Source organism: Chelonus insularis, unplaced genomic scaffold, assembly GCF_013357705.1.
Source record: "Chelonus insularis isolate UGA/USDA-ARS -01 unplaced genomic scaffold, ASM1335770v1 contig_16_pilon, whole genome shotgun sequence".
NCBI classification, from domain to species: Eukaryota; Metazoa; Arthropoda; class Insecta; order Hymenoptera; family Braconidae; genus Chelonus; species Chelonus insularis.
Window position 1 is genome coordinate 261,001 of NW_023276409.1, and position 12,475 is coordinate 273,475.

At 30.7% G+C, this 12,475-nt stretch overlaps 2 protein-coding genes across 7 annotated transcripts; one reads left to right on the forward strand and one right to left on the reverse strand.

Annotated features, from left to right (window-relative positions):
• Positions 1–6,476: 6,476 nt before the first annotated feature.
• LOC118064216 (casein kinase II subunit beta) lies at positions 6,477–8,293 on the reverse strand. Of its 4 annotated transcripts, none has more exons than XM_035078658.1 (5): positions 8,186–8,293; positions 7,514–7,592; positions 7,343–7,445; positions 6,721–7,102; positions 6,477–6,640 (listed from the first exon to the last, which is right to left on the reverse strand). In XM_035078658.1, the coding sequence occupies exons 2-5, from the start codon at positions 7,583–7,585 to the stop codon at positions 6,532–6,534; spliced, it is 666 nt and encodes a 221-aa protein (XP_034934549.1). In that variant the 5' UTR covers positions 7,586–7,592; positions 8,186–8,293; the 3' UTR covers positions 6,477–6,531. The 4 variants fall into 4 exon arrangements, with proteins under 4 accessions (XP_034934549.1, XP_034934548.1, XP_034934551.1 ...); XM_035078657.1 differs by lacking the exon at positions 8,186–8,293 and adding an exon at positions 8,036–8,179; XM_035078660.1 differs by lacking the exon at positions 8,186–8,293 and adding an exon at positions 8,032–8,148.
• Positions 8,294–8,408: 115 nt separating this feature from the next.
• Positions 8,409–12,394, forward strand: Mvb12 (multivesicular body subunit 12-like Mvb12). Of its 3 annotated transcripts, none has more exons than XM_035078656.1 (8): positions 8,409–8,607; positions 8,682–8,919; positions 9,801–9,941; positions 10,163–10,361; positions 10,479–10,608; positions 10,692–10,781; positions 11,326–11,683; positions 12,054–12,394. In XM_035078656.1, the coding sequence occupies exons 3-8, from the start codon at positions 9,810–9,812 to the stop codon at positions 12,135–12,137; spliced, it is 993 nt and encodes a 330-aa protein (XP_034934547.1). In that variant the 5' UTR covers positions 8,409–8,607; positions 8,682–8,919; positions 9,801–9,809; the 3' UTR covers positions 12,138–12,394. The 3 variants fall into 3 exon arrangements, with proteins under 3 accessions (XP_034934547.1, XP_034934546.1, XP_034934545.1); XM_035078655.1 differs by having other exon boundaries at positions 8,748–8,919; XM_035078654.1 differs by having other exon boundaries at positions 8,409–8,919.
• The last annotated feature ends 81 nt before the right edge of the window (positions 12,395–12,475 follow it).

Sequence of the window (12,475 nt, forward strand, 5' to 3'; positions counted from 1 at the left end):
TACAATGTGTATAGTAATTTTTACCGTCACCCTGCGGTGTCATCAAATTACCATAAAATTTAGGGTAATTTTTACTATAAATTTCTCTGCGTGTACTCTTGAATGTTCGTTTTTATGTTTACTTATGCAGTTGATGTATAAAAACACAATTGCACTTGTATTTACACAAAAATATCACAGCGAAAATTACATGATGTGCACAGGTCGAAAATAAAATCTCATGTGATTGAAAAACCCTTCTAGTTAGATAACTAGTTCTGAGGCACCTCCTGGTGGTGAAATGTAATGAAATGTCACCATGCGCCACCTAGTAACATATTGAATACAAAATAAAATTGATAAAATAAAGTATTATTAAGGCTGGGCTTTACTACCCTCAAATCACCTCAAATTTTTCTCGTCAAACTGTGCATTTTTTATTTGTTTTTTTCATGTAAAAAATATTTAGGAATATTTAGAAAAGTGGCATACACATCGGAAAACAAAGATTTTTCGTACCAGTGTAATAATAATCGTAGAATAAATAACTTTTCAGTGAAGGGCTCATGACAAGTGCATCCGCCATGACACCTCAAAATTCACTGAACAGTTATTTATTCTACGATTATTATTACACTGGTACGAAAAATCTTTGTTTTCCGATGTGTATGCCACTTTTCTAAATATTCCTAAATATTTTTTACATGAAAAAAACAAATAAAAAATGCACAGTTTGACGAGAAAAATTTGAGGTGATTTGAGGTTAGTAAAGCCCAGCCTTAATTAATTTGCTTTAGAAAATATGATTATACAATAGAAGTGAAAACATTATGAGTATTTCAAACTAAATTTAGTTAAATTTAGTTAACTGTACTCTTTAAGATTAATATTCAAAAATATTGTACATATTTTTCATAATTAATTACAGTTAATATTTGTATACATATATTAAATTAGTATTCTTGAATAGTACATTTCAAATTGAGATATAAAATTATCTTCAAATTAAATTTACTTGAAAGATGTGTAGACTAAATCTGTGATCTTGGAAGTATAATAATTAGTACACTATTTAAAGACTTGTTTTCAAAAACTTATTACATGAAATTAATTAAAATTCATTAGATGTGTAATCTCAAATTATGTATTTTTTTATATCTAAATGTTTTATATAGTATATTTTGAAGTTATAATCAGGGTTATGACTCTAAATATATTGTATATATTCATTATCTACTCTATTGATGTAGAATATCATCAATTAAACTGTTCATTTATTTCATATTCAGTCATTTTCTTGTAGTAATTGTTCTAGAACATTTATAAACTTATTGTAAACACCTATCTATTCAAGTTAATTGGAATTCGTTATAACTATGTTAACGAAAAAATAACAATTTTCAATTAAATTCTATGTCTAGTCATTAGTTCATAATTATCAGTTATTAAGAGTAAATTTTTTCAAAGACGCTATCGGCTATATAACTCTATGAAAATCTCGAACTTTTGGGTGTACAATAAAATTTATTCAATACCTGATACACTCTCCAAAATGTAGAGACAATAAAATATTTAAAATTAATGATCCAGAGTAACAGTAACAAGTCATTTCAACCTTAAAAAATGCAATAAAATCTAAAATAGAATAAAGGCAGAAATTTAGGGTAATAATGTACCTGAACTCTTTTAAATGAGGATTGAAATGAGAAAATCCTCTGAAAATTTTTAAAATCACGTAAAAATACTTTGAAATAGACAAAACTAGTTTTCTTTAGAACGAAGATGTACAAATCTAATTGTAAATTACCAAAACTTTAAAAGAAGCCTTTAACTATTTCATAGTACCTCTATTTTTAAATATTTTTCCCCGTTTGAATCATCATTTACAAGTGTTCAGGTAGATTTTGACCCTAAATTTCTATCTAACATCTCTTCATAAATTTTATTGTGTTCCTTGAGTAATAAGAGCTTTTATTTCAAGATATTTAATGCATTATCTATTCCTTGTCTTGATCTTTTTAGCTCTGAACACCAAATGTACCATACAACCGTTAATTTCCAATTCTACCTTTCTATAAATTTTAGCCTAACTAAAATTTAAACTTCTAATGTGTAAATTTAATTTATTTATAATTCTCAATCAGAAAGAGACTTCAACTATTTAGGGAAGACAGTAATCTTTGATAACACTGCATTTATATCCGGTCCTGTACACAAGGATGGATTCATTCATCTGAACGAAATTAGTTAAGTATCGGTCGAGTTGGAAAAATATGACACATTGCCAAAAATTTATGAAGTTGATGAAATTGAATCACTATTAGACTTGTAATTGGTTATGAAATATGTCAATTATTATTTGATAATTGTTAGGATACCGGAGGTTGTGAGGAAGTTGCTATTTACGATTTTGATGTCACAATAAATATAATTTTATTAATGGTCTTGAAGCATTTCACAAACATAAAAAAGGTAATTATGTAACGAGCAATTTTCAGAGGATGACGATGAGATGCTGGGTGGTGATGATTCCTGGTGGCGTGAAAAAATCCTGTCGTCACTTCTGGAAGCTGGGCCTGGAGAATCACAAATTTCAAAGAGACAAGATCACAGAATGAGATAACCAACGTAGTGGTCGCTAAGATTGTTGTGAGGACGAACTGTCCACCGTCATGAAACACGGTTTCACTCTGAAGGTGGACAGACCATAGAATTGAACAATGCAACAAGTTATCACTAACCCCAACGTGGAGTCTTGTGCACTAAGCGATGACACACACGGTGTGTCCCTAGGCCTTATATCAAGGACCACGTAATTGCACCAAAGAACGAAAAAGAATACAGAGATATTCTTTACACTGTGGGTGATTAAAGAAAAGGTTCCCGGAAAGAAATTCAGAAGACGAGTAAAAGTCGCGACGCGTGGAAAGAAGAAAAGGAACCGAACTGAAAGTGTCGAAGGATCAGACAGAACTGGCTGGGTCCTGAGAAAAAGGAGAGGGGTGATAAGAAAAAAGGAAAGGCCTGGTCTTTTGTTCAGGACTCTGGGTTTTTTAGTGTTGAGAACATGGAAAGTTCTTCACACATCTGGCAGGAGGAAAATTCCACCCGTTGGTGACCACATGTTTGCAGGCTGTGAAAGGCTTAAGTGCAAACATGGGAAATCACCGCCATAAAAAAGTTTAGGCGTGCAGGTACACGTGTGCGTGAGGAACCATGAGAACGCTCATGCTTCCCATTTTTTATTTTTTGTGAGGAGAGATTATAAGAGAAAATGAATGAGGTTATTCTTACCAAATTTCAAACAATAATACTAGTTGATAGGAACTATAGATTACATGGTTTTTTTTTCATAGATAGTTTCCATAAAAATTCAAAAAGTCAAATTGTTTATAATATTTAAAAACGAAGGATTACATATTTTATAAAAAAAATGTACCAAAAAATTAACTAAATAAATGTTTATGACAATTTTCAATACATTTATTATTTCTGTCCTAATAGTCAAAAATAGAAAGAATTTTTTAATTAGAAATTACAAAATTTCTTTTTTCATCGTATAATAATTAGTTTTAAATTAACAAGTGTTAAAAGCAAAGTTAACGTGGGCAAATTGGTAAGTAAGTTCAAAAGTAAGCCATTTTTGCGGTAAAAAGTCCATTATAATTACATTCGTTTACATAGATGCGAATGACCGATAATTTACGGTAATAACGCTGACCGACGGCTTGACGGTAAATTTTACATTCAGAATTTTTTGACGTCAGAATACCATCGAAAACTGGTAATTTTATGCGATAATGACCGAATTTTTAGCGTATTCGGTTTCTGACCCGAAGCTGTCCAGGGTAGGCCCGGAAACATCTGAACATTGACGAACTGTACCGACAACGGCTTGAATCGTCTTTTTTTAAATAATATCAACATATAACAGAGAGAAGTCTTCTCTCTGCATATAATATAATAATAATAATAATAATAATATATAATCGGAGCAGTTTGTCAATGTTCGGGTGTTTCCGGGCCTGCCCTGGGCAGCTTCAGGTTAGAAACCGAATACGCTATTTGATTACCGGTAAATTCAAATTTCTATAGTCGTCTCAGATGAAAATTGCATGTTCTCAGTTGGTGACGAGGAAGCAAATATGGCCATGACGCAAAACAAAATGGCCGTTTCAGGACAAAAAGGACTTAAATAGCAAAAAATTGCGTCGTGTTTTGAGGTAGACTGTTCAGAAAACTAGAAAATCTTAGATAAGTATACATTTTTTTCTTTTAAAGTAAGATATAATTTATAAAACAATTATATCGTTTGTTTTTAAATAATCACATAATTATTATAAGAAAAGAATTAAATATTGCAATTGTCTTGATATTACTATAGAAGCTGATGTAAATAATATGGAGATATATTGTAAAACTAAATTTTGCTATTATGTGCATAATATTAAACAAATAATTTGTAAATAATTGAATATTTTCTCAAAAATTATAACTGAATATTGCTATTACATGGATATATTACACTGAAATTGCTGTTAGTGTGCTGGTAAAAATAATATGGAAATATATTATAATACTAAATATTGCTATTACATATGAATGATAAAATAAAAATTGCTATAAGTCATTAATGAATATTTTTTAGGATGATTGAAAATAGATATATATATATATATATATATATATATATATATATATATATTACATATATATATTGTCAAATATGAATACATAAAACTGAATATTGCTACTACATGGATATATTATACTGAAATTGCTTTAGTGTGCTGGTAAAAATAATATGGAAATATATTATAAAACTAAATATTGCTAATATATTATATTTATCGAACGGAAGTTATTGTAGATATTTGTTTAATTTTGTGTAAAGAAACCGAAAATAAATATTCTTGTTATATGGATAATATAATAACTGAAGTTACTTTGGATAACATTTTGATAAACCTGAATTCAATGAATATTGCTAAAAAATGATAGTTTATACATTATACTGAATATTCACTGAACATAAAAATTATTTGTATGACTCATGACGACTTGTTGAGCATTTGTTGATCCAAAGAGTAAGTTGACATTGCTTATTGCGAACCAGATGTTTCAAGAAGTCATTTGAAGTCAATTAATAATTGTTGTTAAGTTTAGTAGCCAATATATTCTCTATAAATATCATATTTATAATCTAAATTTTTTTTCTAATGATGAACACATATGAAGTATCCAAAATGAAAATGGTGAGATACAATTATATTAAAAATATAAATGCTGTTACATTTTATTTCAGCACGTTATAATACAAATAAATGGTGAAATCGATTTGTTTTGTTATAGTTTAACATCATCACAATATATTATCAATACTATCTATGATTTTAACTTGTAAGTTTCGCAATGATTTATTTTTCAGAATTTCCACGGACAAAATAAACTGCAACCTATAAAAATATTTTAATTGATGCAATTGTAATGAAGAAAAGAATGTAGAATTTATGTATTAAAAGAAAATTTTTAAGATGAAACAATTTATTTATTATTATTATTAAATAACAATGTAAAGATGAAAGTAAAAAATTTATAATGTAATTTATTTTTGACATAATGTTTGTTTTTATGTAGAACTCCAACCAATATTTTAGTCAATTTATCCTAAGACTTGTAGTTAGATAAAAAATTTGTTATTCACAAATGTTTATATAGTATAAGAATGAAAAAAATACTTGAAAATGGACAGAAAGACTTTTTTACAATTAAGTAATAAAATTGTTTTTTACAAATTTTGTCGATGTTACAAGTGAATTTTACTTATATTACCTAAATACATGTGGAACATCGTATCTGTATACCTCTTAATCAATAGTTATCAAGTTTTAATTAAGTTATGCTTCTTAAATGAACAAATTCAAACGATATTTCAAATTTAATTAAATGTTATTTCTTCTCACTACTTTTTTACACTATTACTCAAATATTATTAATTTATGTCCCTGGAAAAAATTCTTCAATATATTAAAGATAATGCTTTTAAATACAATTCTAATTTTCACGCACCAGTCAACTTTCTTTTGCTCTCTCGATCATGCATTCATTTGTTCCATCTTAAATACTATAGAAAATTATCCTAATTTCTCATCGTACGTCTGTCATACGTCTTCAATTATCCATTTAGTTTTGTTTACGTTAAAAATTGTCCCTTGTTTGCTCACAAATCAGAAAACGATGAGGTATGCTTCGTAACAACGATATATCCAAATCGAATGTGAAAAATCACTCTAGTTACGCGAAAATAAATGGGACATTCTTCAATCTAAAAATTCTTCAATCTCTCTCTTCTTTATACTCATTTTTCCCGCTACATTACTATTGCAGCAAAACCCGAATAAAGAATACATATCCACATTAAATGATAATAAAAATGGAGCGGATTTAAAATCAATTTCAAACGCGATCTGTTTAGAGTCTATATAAGGAGAGAGATATATAAAAAATAATTACTTTATTTTGAACAATAAATTTTGGTCATAATATTAAGTTTTAACGTTTTCCGTTATTATAGATGGTACTACGTAAAGGTGCCTTGAATGTTGCTGCCGATTGTTGTTGTATTTGATATGCTAGCGGATGAATTTTAAAGCCATATAATCTGTAATTCACCAAAAAAATCATATTTGAGTTATTTTCATTCACTCGACTTTGAATCAAATCAATTGAATATTAATGTACCTTGGAACAAATTGATTTGCAGCTCGCTTAGGTCGATATTCAGGGTGAACCATGAAAAGCATATGCGGAAATCCGGTGCCAAAATAGGCGCCGTCATTGTGATGATGTCGTGTGCTTTTTGGTGTATAGACATCCATGCACTTGGGACAGTAATTTTTTACCATGGCTTCACCAGGAACATCACTCAGTCCCAGTGGCAACATTTGCTGTGATTCACAATATACCCGAGGACAATAACCAAAATCACCAGCCTGATATTTTTCAATCATTTGAGCTATTCCACGATTTGTCAAGATGTAGCGAGCATGGATGAGGCCATAGAGCATTTCTGCTGCTTGTTCGATCAAATCTGACTGGTTAGGATTATCGTCTAAATCATCATCTGTAAAATTCCAATGAACACTATTGAAAACTTTCTTTCAGTAAAAATTTTTAAATTCTACTCCAAAACAACATACTCTAAAATATTTTGTTTATGTTACAAAATTGTTTTTATAAATAAACTTTTCATTGATATTTTATTATCAACGCACTTAATGAAACAATAAAGCTTATTTCATAATTATGTGATTGTTTTAAACACTACCTCATACTTAAATATATAAATATATATCATACTCACCAGGCTCCAAATCTAAGATCATGTCTAAAGCCTGTCGATAATGAGGAACTTGTTCACTCAACCCAGTAAGGTTGAATTTGTCTTGAATATAGTCTTCATCGACCTGAAATTTAAATAAAAGATGAAAATAATAGAAATATTGATTCTTAAATGGAAAAGTTAAATACTTACCTCGCAGAAAAATTCATTGCCTCTGAGTCCGCAAAACCATGAGATCCATGACACCTCTTCCGAGCTGCTCATCTTCAATCTTAAATACAAAAATATTCGAGAAAATTAAAGATTCTGATTGTGAATGTGGTTTATATTATTTCGCGAGGAGGTGGGGAATGGAATGCTCACGACGCGTTGGAGAGGTGAATATTTTTTGAAATGACGAAGCTCTAGAAGGAAATGTGATCAAGTAAGGCAGTATGAATGTTAGAAAGAGACAAAATCAACTCGCGGCGCAGGTTCCAGTGACGGTGAGTATTGAACCACGCAAGAAAAACTGGAAAGAATTAACTCACGTGAAGATTTGATGAGCGATGATTATTATTAAGTGATTGAATGATGAGAAGCAAATTTAAAATGAAATTTAGCAACCAAGAAAGAGGTTGAGACAGGAAAAGGTTGATTTTCGGGGATAGACACTCGGCCAAACAAAATGCTCAATGGCCGCGAGTCGTCGCCCCATGTTCGAGCTTCACCTACGTTTCCGTGGTCATCGTTGCCTTTGTCAGAAAAGCCTCGAGCAAAATTCAGTACGATACGCACACGGAGAACGCATAACTCGTGAAAAAACCGACGTGGTAACGAATTACCTAAGCGAAAAACCAAAAATAAACAGTCCGCACGGCTTACCTTCGGTGTCTCGATTAGCCACGCCACGGTGTATTTATCTTAAATCATGGTCATATTTTCCTCGTATTTCCGTAGAGAGCGCTCGTGTTTAAGAAGACGAAACCAGCGCCAATTGCGGCAAATTTAAAATTAATAAAATATTGATAATTCTAAATGCATTTTAAAAATAATCTTTTGTAGGTTAAATAAGAATTTTCACTGCAGAGCCATCACAATCAACGACATCATGAGTCCTTTCATATTTTCTGTCTGCGCGGCATCCTGTTGAAGAGAAGGGGGCTCAATAAACAGAGGTTAACTTTATCGAACACAACTACCCTAGTCAGCAAGACTCGAGTATATACAATAAGCTCCCGTCAGTACTCTTACTGAACTCTCGAACGATTGTTGTGTTACATAGGTGATGTCATCACTGTCAAACTGTAAGTGGGAAACATTGAAGCCGCGAACACTCGTGAATATATCTTTCGTAACTGAGAATTTTTTTATGCGCCAGAACGTGATTCAATATCTTTAATAAATGATAAATTATCATCTCAGTCGTTCAACATTGGATTTTCAGTGATCAACATTTCTATGGACACTTTTGAGTCATAAGGCTTAACAACGGTCAACCCACTCTTCTTCTTTACTACTTGTGGACGACGTATGTGCTAATTGACCGGGTCTAATAAGTGACTCGGCTCTTGGCCATGCCAGACTTGTAAATTTTCTCCTTCCGTGTCCAACAATAGGTGAGTTGATTCCAGAATATATTAAATAAACATACAAGCTCTGCGTTCAGTTTATTTATTTTTAGATTAACGAATTTAGAATACGTACGTTCGCAATCACGCCTGTCAGAAGTCGGTCGAACTGTGCATTTCCTTTACTCTCATTTACTGTAATACTAAGTTGAAGAAGATTTACTAGCCTTTTTAACGTCTTCGAACAAAGAAAACATCTAGATATTCTATTACGATCACGAAAAATCATTCATTTCATCTAACTCTTAATGAAAATAATTACTTGAGGGGTTAAGAAAAGTAAAAAAATTCTGATAAATGTTTGCCAAGTGTTTCTCCAAGAAATGCTCATCCTACGAGTCAACGGTAAGGTTCATTGATCTCCAGATTCTGTACCAAAGAGCACAAATTGCTGTTGGGAGTCCCACAATGGATGTTTCACATCAATGAAAAGCTAGAGTTGTTTAAGCACAACCTTGACGTCCCGTGTAATATCTTCCGTACGTCAAGACACTAGACAACTAACTAGAGTAGTATTTAACGTGATTTTAAATTGAGATAATTATAATTCCATTAATTTAGCAATTTATTTAATTTCCTTTGATTGAGCATTAAACTCCAACAATAAAAATCATGTAGGCTATGCCAAGAATTGGTTCATTGTTTCATTCAACTTTTTTATTACTTATTATTAGAACATTGTTCAGCAAATATTAATATCAACATTGATCTTTGAAATTAACTGCTATGAGTAATTCTTAGAGATTTAAATCTGAATGTTATCAGGAATTGATTACGTAAAAAGGATAATGACTCATTTAAATCAGATTTAAAACTGGATTTGATAAAAACAATATCTTTTTTATTTTATTTTTCTTGAATATTTTCAGGACCGAGAAATGGCTCTTCTGAAGATGAGTTCCAAAAAATGGCTCTCGTCTGGATACCCATCTCTTTTACCGGACGATAGACCAATTACTGCCATCAGTGTTGTTGAAGACATCGATAAATGCCCACCAAACTTCACTGTGGTAATGCTATAGACTATGTTGCTATAGACTTGAGTTAAAATCCGTTAAAATGGAGTAGAGGACTTTGAATGATTTTTATGAATAAATTAACTACCCTAGAATTTTACTGAATATATTGATAAACTGTCAGATACTTCTTCATACTTATTCATTCAATTTTTTTATTTGATTGTTAGTAAATGAATCCTTGACATAATTCCTTTCTTTCGTCTATTTTTTAGATATCAAAAACGTATGACCAAGACATAGATGCTGATCTTTGGAGAGAGAGTGGCTTATTCATCAAGAAAAAAGGGAGATACATCTGTCATTCAAAAACGGAAGGAGTCCCAAATTATGTTGTTCAAGAAATAACGGTCATAAATGAAAGGGAGTCCCCTCCAGACGGATACAGTATGATTCCTCAAACAATAGACACTGGTAAACAGTTTCGCTTTTAATTTTGTTGTTATCTCAGCTATTACAGTAACGAGCTAACTGTGAACAGTAGGCTTATCGTAACTTTCCTTGCTATATCATCACTTTTAATTTTTTTAGATCAAAAAGCCTGGAGAAAGAAACAGGTGTGTTATAAACTAAGGAATCGAGATGCTTGTATGGTAGCTGTGACGGATATTATCGTCTGTAGTAGAATCAAAAAAGCACCAACTGGCTTCACATATGCTGGGTAAACATTTTATCTAGACTCGATAAAACTTACTTTATGTCTTTGTGTCGGCTGTTATATCTTACATCATTTTTTCTCTTCAGAGAGGTCAATGGAGTCATTATTTGTTACAAACTCAGCGCAATTACCAATAGAGAGCCTGGTTCACAATCACAATCCTACGAAAATATTAAGTAAGTTACTTTATGTTAATTTTTACTCTAAACGTTGATTTCATAAATCTGAAACTTCATAATAAGTTTATTACTCAAATCAGATAGATTGTAGTATAGCACTTATTTACTTTTTAGTAAAAATTAATTAAATAGATACAGTGATAACAGAAGTCGTTGTAAAGAAACAAATACTTTTGTGCTTTTCAATAAAAGTTAATGCCTACAGTGCAGAAGAATCTTCTGATAACAAAGTAATGATCGAACGCAAAAATGGCACTATCAGTGCTCAACTATCATAGAGATAAACTAGTCATATAAAAAGAATTCTCATTTTTCGATTATAGTCTTTTATATAATAAAATTAATTCAATCAAATCTAGGTACTGTGTTAAATCAACACGTCAGTAATTTCATATTGATTGACTTTTTAAATCAACAATTGATGTTTCAAAAAGCCAAAATTTTTCTAAAAATACTGTATTTAGTTACAATTAAAATTTAATTACTTATTAGCTTTTAAATTATTTTGTCATGATATTTTCATGGATCATTCGTTTTACAGTGTATTACAAACTCCTTCGCCGAATCCATCAAATGGAATTTCAAACTCTCATCGAGCGCCACCAGAACGACCACCGAAGCCAAAGTTTTCACCTAAACCACAAAATGGAATTTATCCTCAGGTGTCAGGTGGTGGTTTATTAACAAAAAAGGAGGTCGATGAGTCCTTAGATCGTGACTATGAAGTATTAAGTCCAAGTGCAAGAATCAAACCAACAAGACCAGCACCTGAACCCCCTATCACGTCTTCCTTTAGCAATTCAATGCCTCTCTATGGCACACTGCCAGGCTCCTCTGACTTGGATGGAGTTCCTTTCGTATTGAATCCTCTTCTCAGTCTCCATTCAGATCCAGATTTTGTAAGTACAAACTATTAAATGTACATCAAAGTATTTACAAAATTTACTTTTTTGGTTTCAATTCAGCTCAATGAATGTAGAAAATATTTTTGCTTGACCTCTTATTATTTATTACATTATTGATATGCTTAATTAAGAATTGTATGTTTAATAACATTATTTAAAATAAAAGAATTCCTTTTAAAATTTTTAAACAAGGTCATAATTACAATTGTAATAATTGAATCGATATACTTTTTGATATCTGCATAATCAATTTACGAAAATTGTCAACAGTCTTTTTAATTAATTGTAATTATGTTAATGTATGATTTTATTCAAAGTGATTTTTTTAAAACAAATTCAATTATTAAAATATTTTTAATTTCAGAAATTTCCTGTGATTAAGGCGCGAACTAGACGTGAGATAGATAAAGAGTATTATTATGACTTCCGTGCTGAAAAAGAAACTTAAAAGAAAATCAACAAACATCGTGCCAAACGAATTGTACCAAGTACCATATTATTGTTAATTGAAGCAGCTATATCCGAACGTTTTGTATCGATAATATAGCATAGCCATATTGTAATAGAGTGCCTGAATGAGTGAACTGTACTAATCACGTGAAATTAGACTGTGTGATTGACACAGGATGACAGAGTTTACAGATTTTGTAATTTAAAATGTTCTCAATTTGAACTGTTTTACAATTAAAGCTTTGTTTCTTCATATCTTCCATTTAAATTTTTGATACCAACGATGATAATTAGTATTGTATTTTTATAGAATTTCGTTGTATGTATTTTTATAGG

Coding starts and splice junctions, on each gene's coding strand:
- Mvb12 (XM_035078654.1), top strand. CDS start 9,810: ATGGCTCTTCTGAAGATGAGTTCCAAAAAATGGCTCTCGTCTGGATAC. Junction 10,362..10,478: donor TCCTCAAACAATAGACACTG/GTAAACAGTTTC, acceptor TAATTTTTTTAG/ATCAAAAAGCCTGGAGAAAG. Junction 10,782..11,325: donor CAATCCTACGAAAATATTAA/GTAAGTTACTTT, acceptor TTCGTTTTACAG/TGTATTACAAACTCCTTCGC.
- LOC118064216 (XM_035078657.1), bottom strand. Junction 7,103..7,342: donor GATCTTAGATTTGGAGCCTG/GTGAGTATGATA, acceptor GGAATTTTACAG/ATGATGATTTAGACGATAAT. Junction 6,641..6,720: donor GCAAATCAATTTGTTCCAAG/GTACATTAATAT, acceptor GGTGAATTACAG/ATTATATGGCTTTAAAATTC.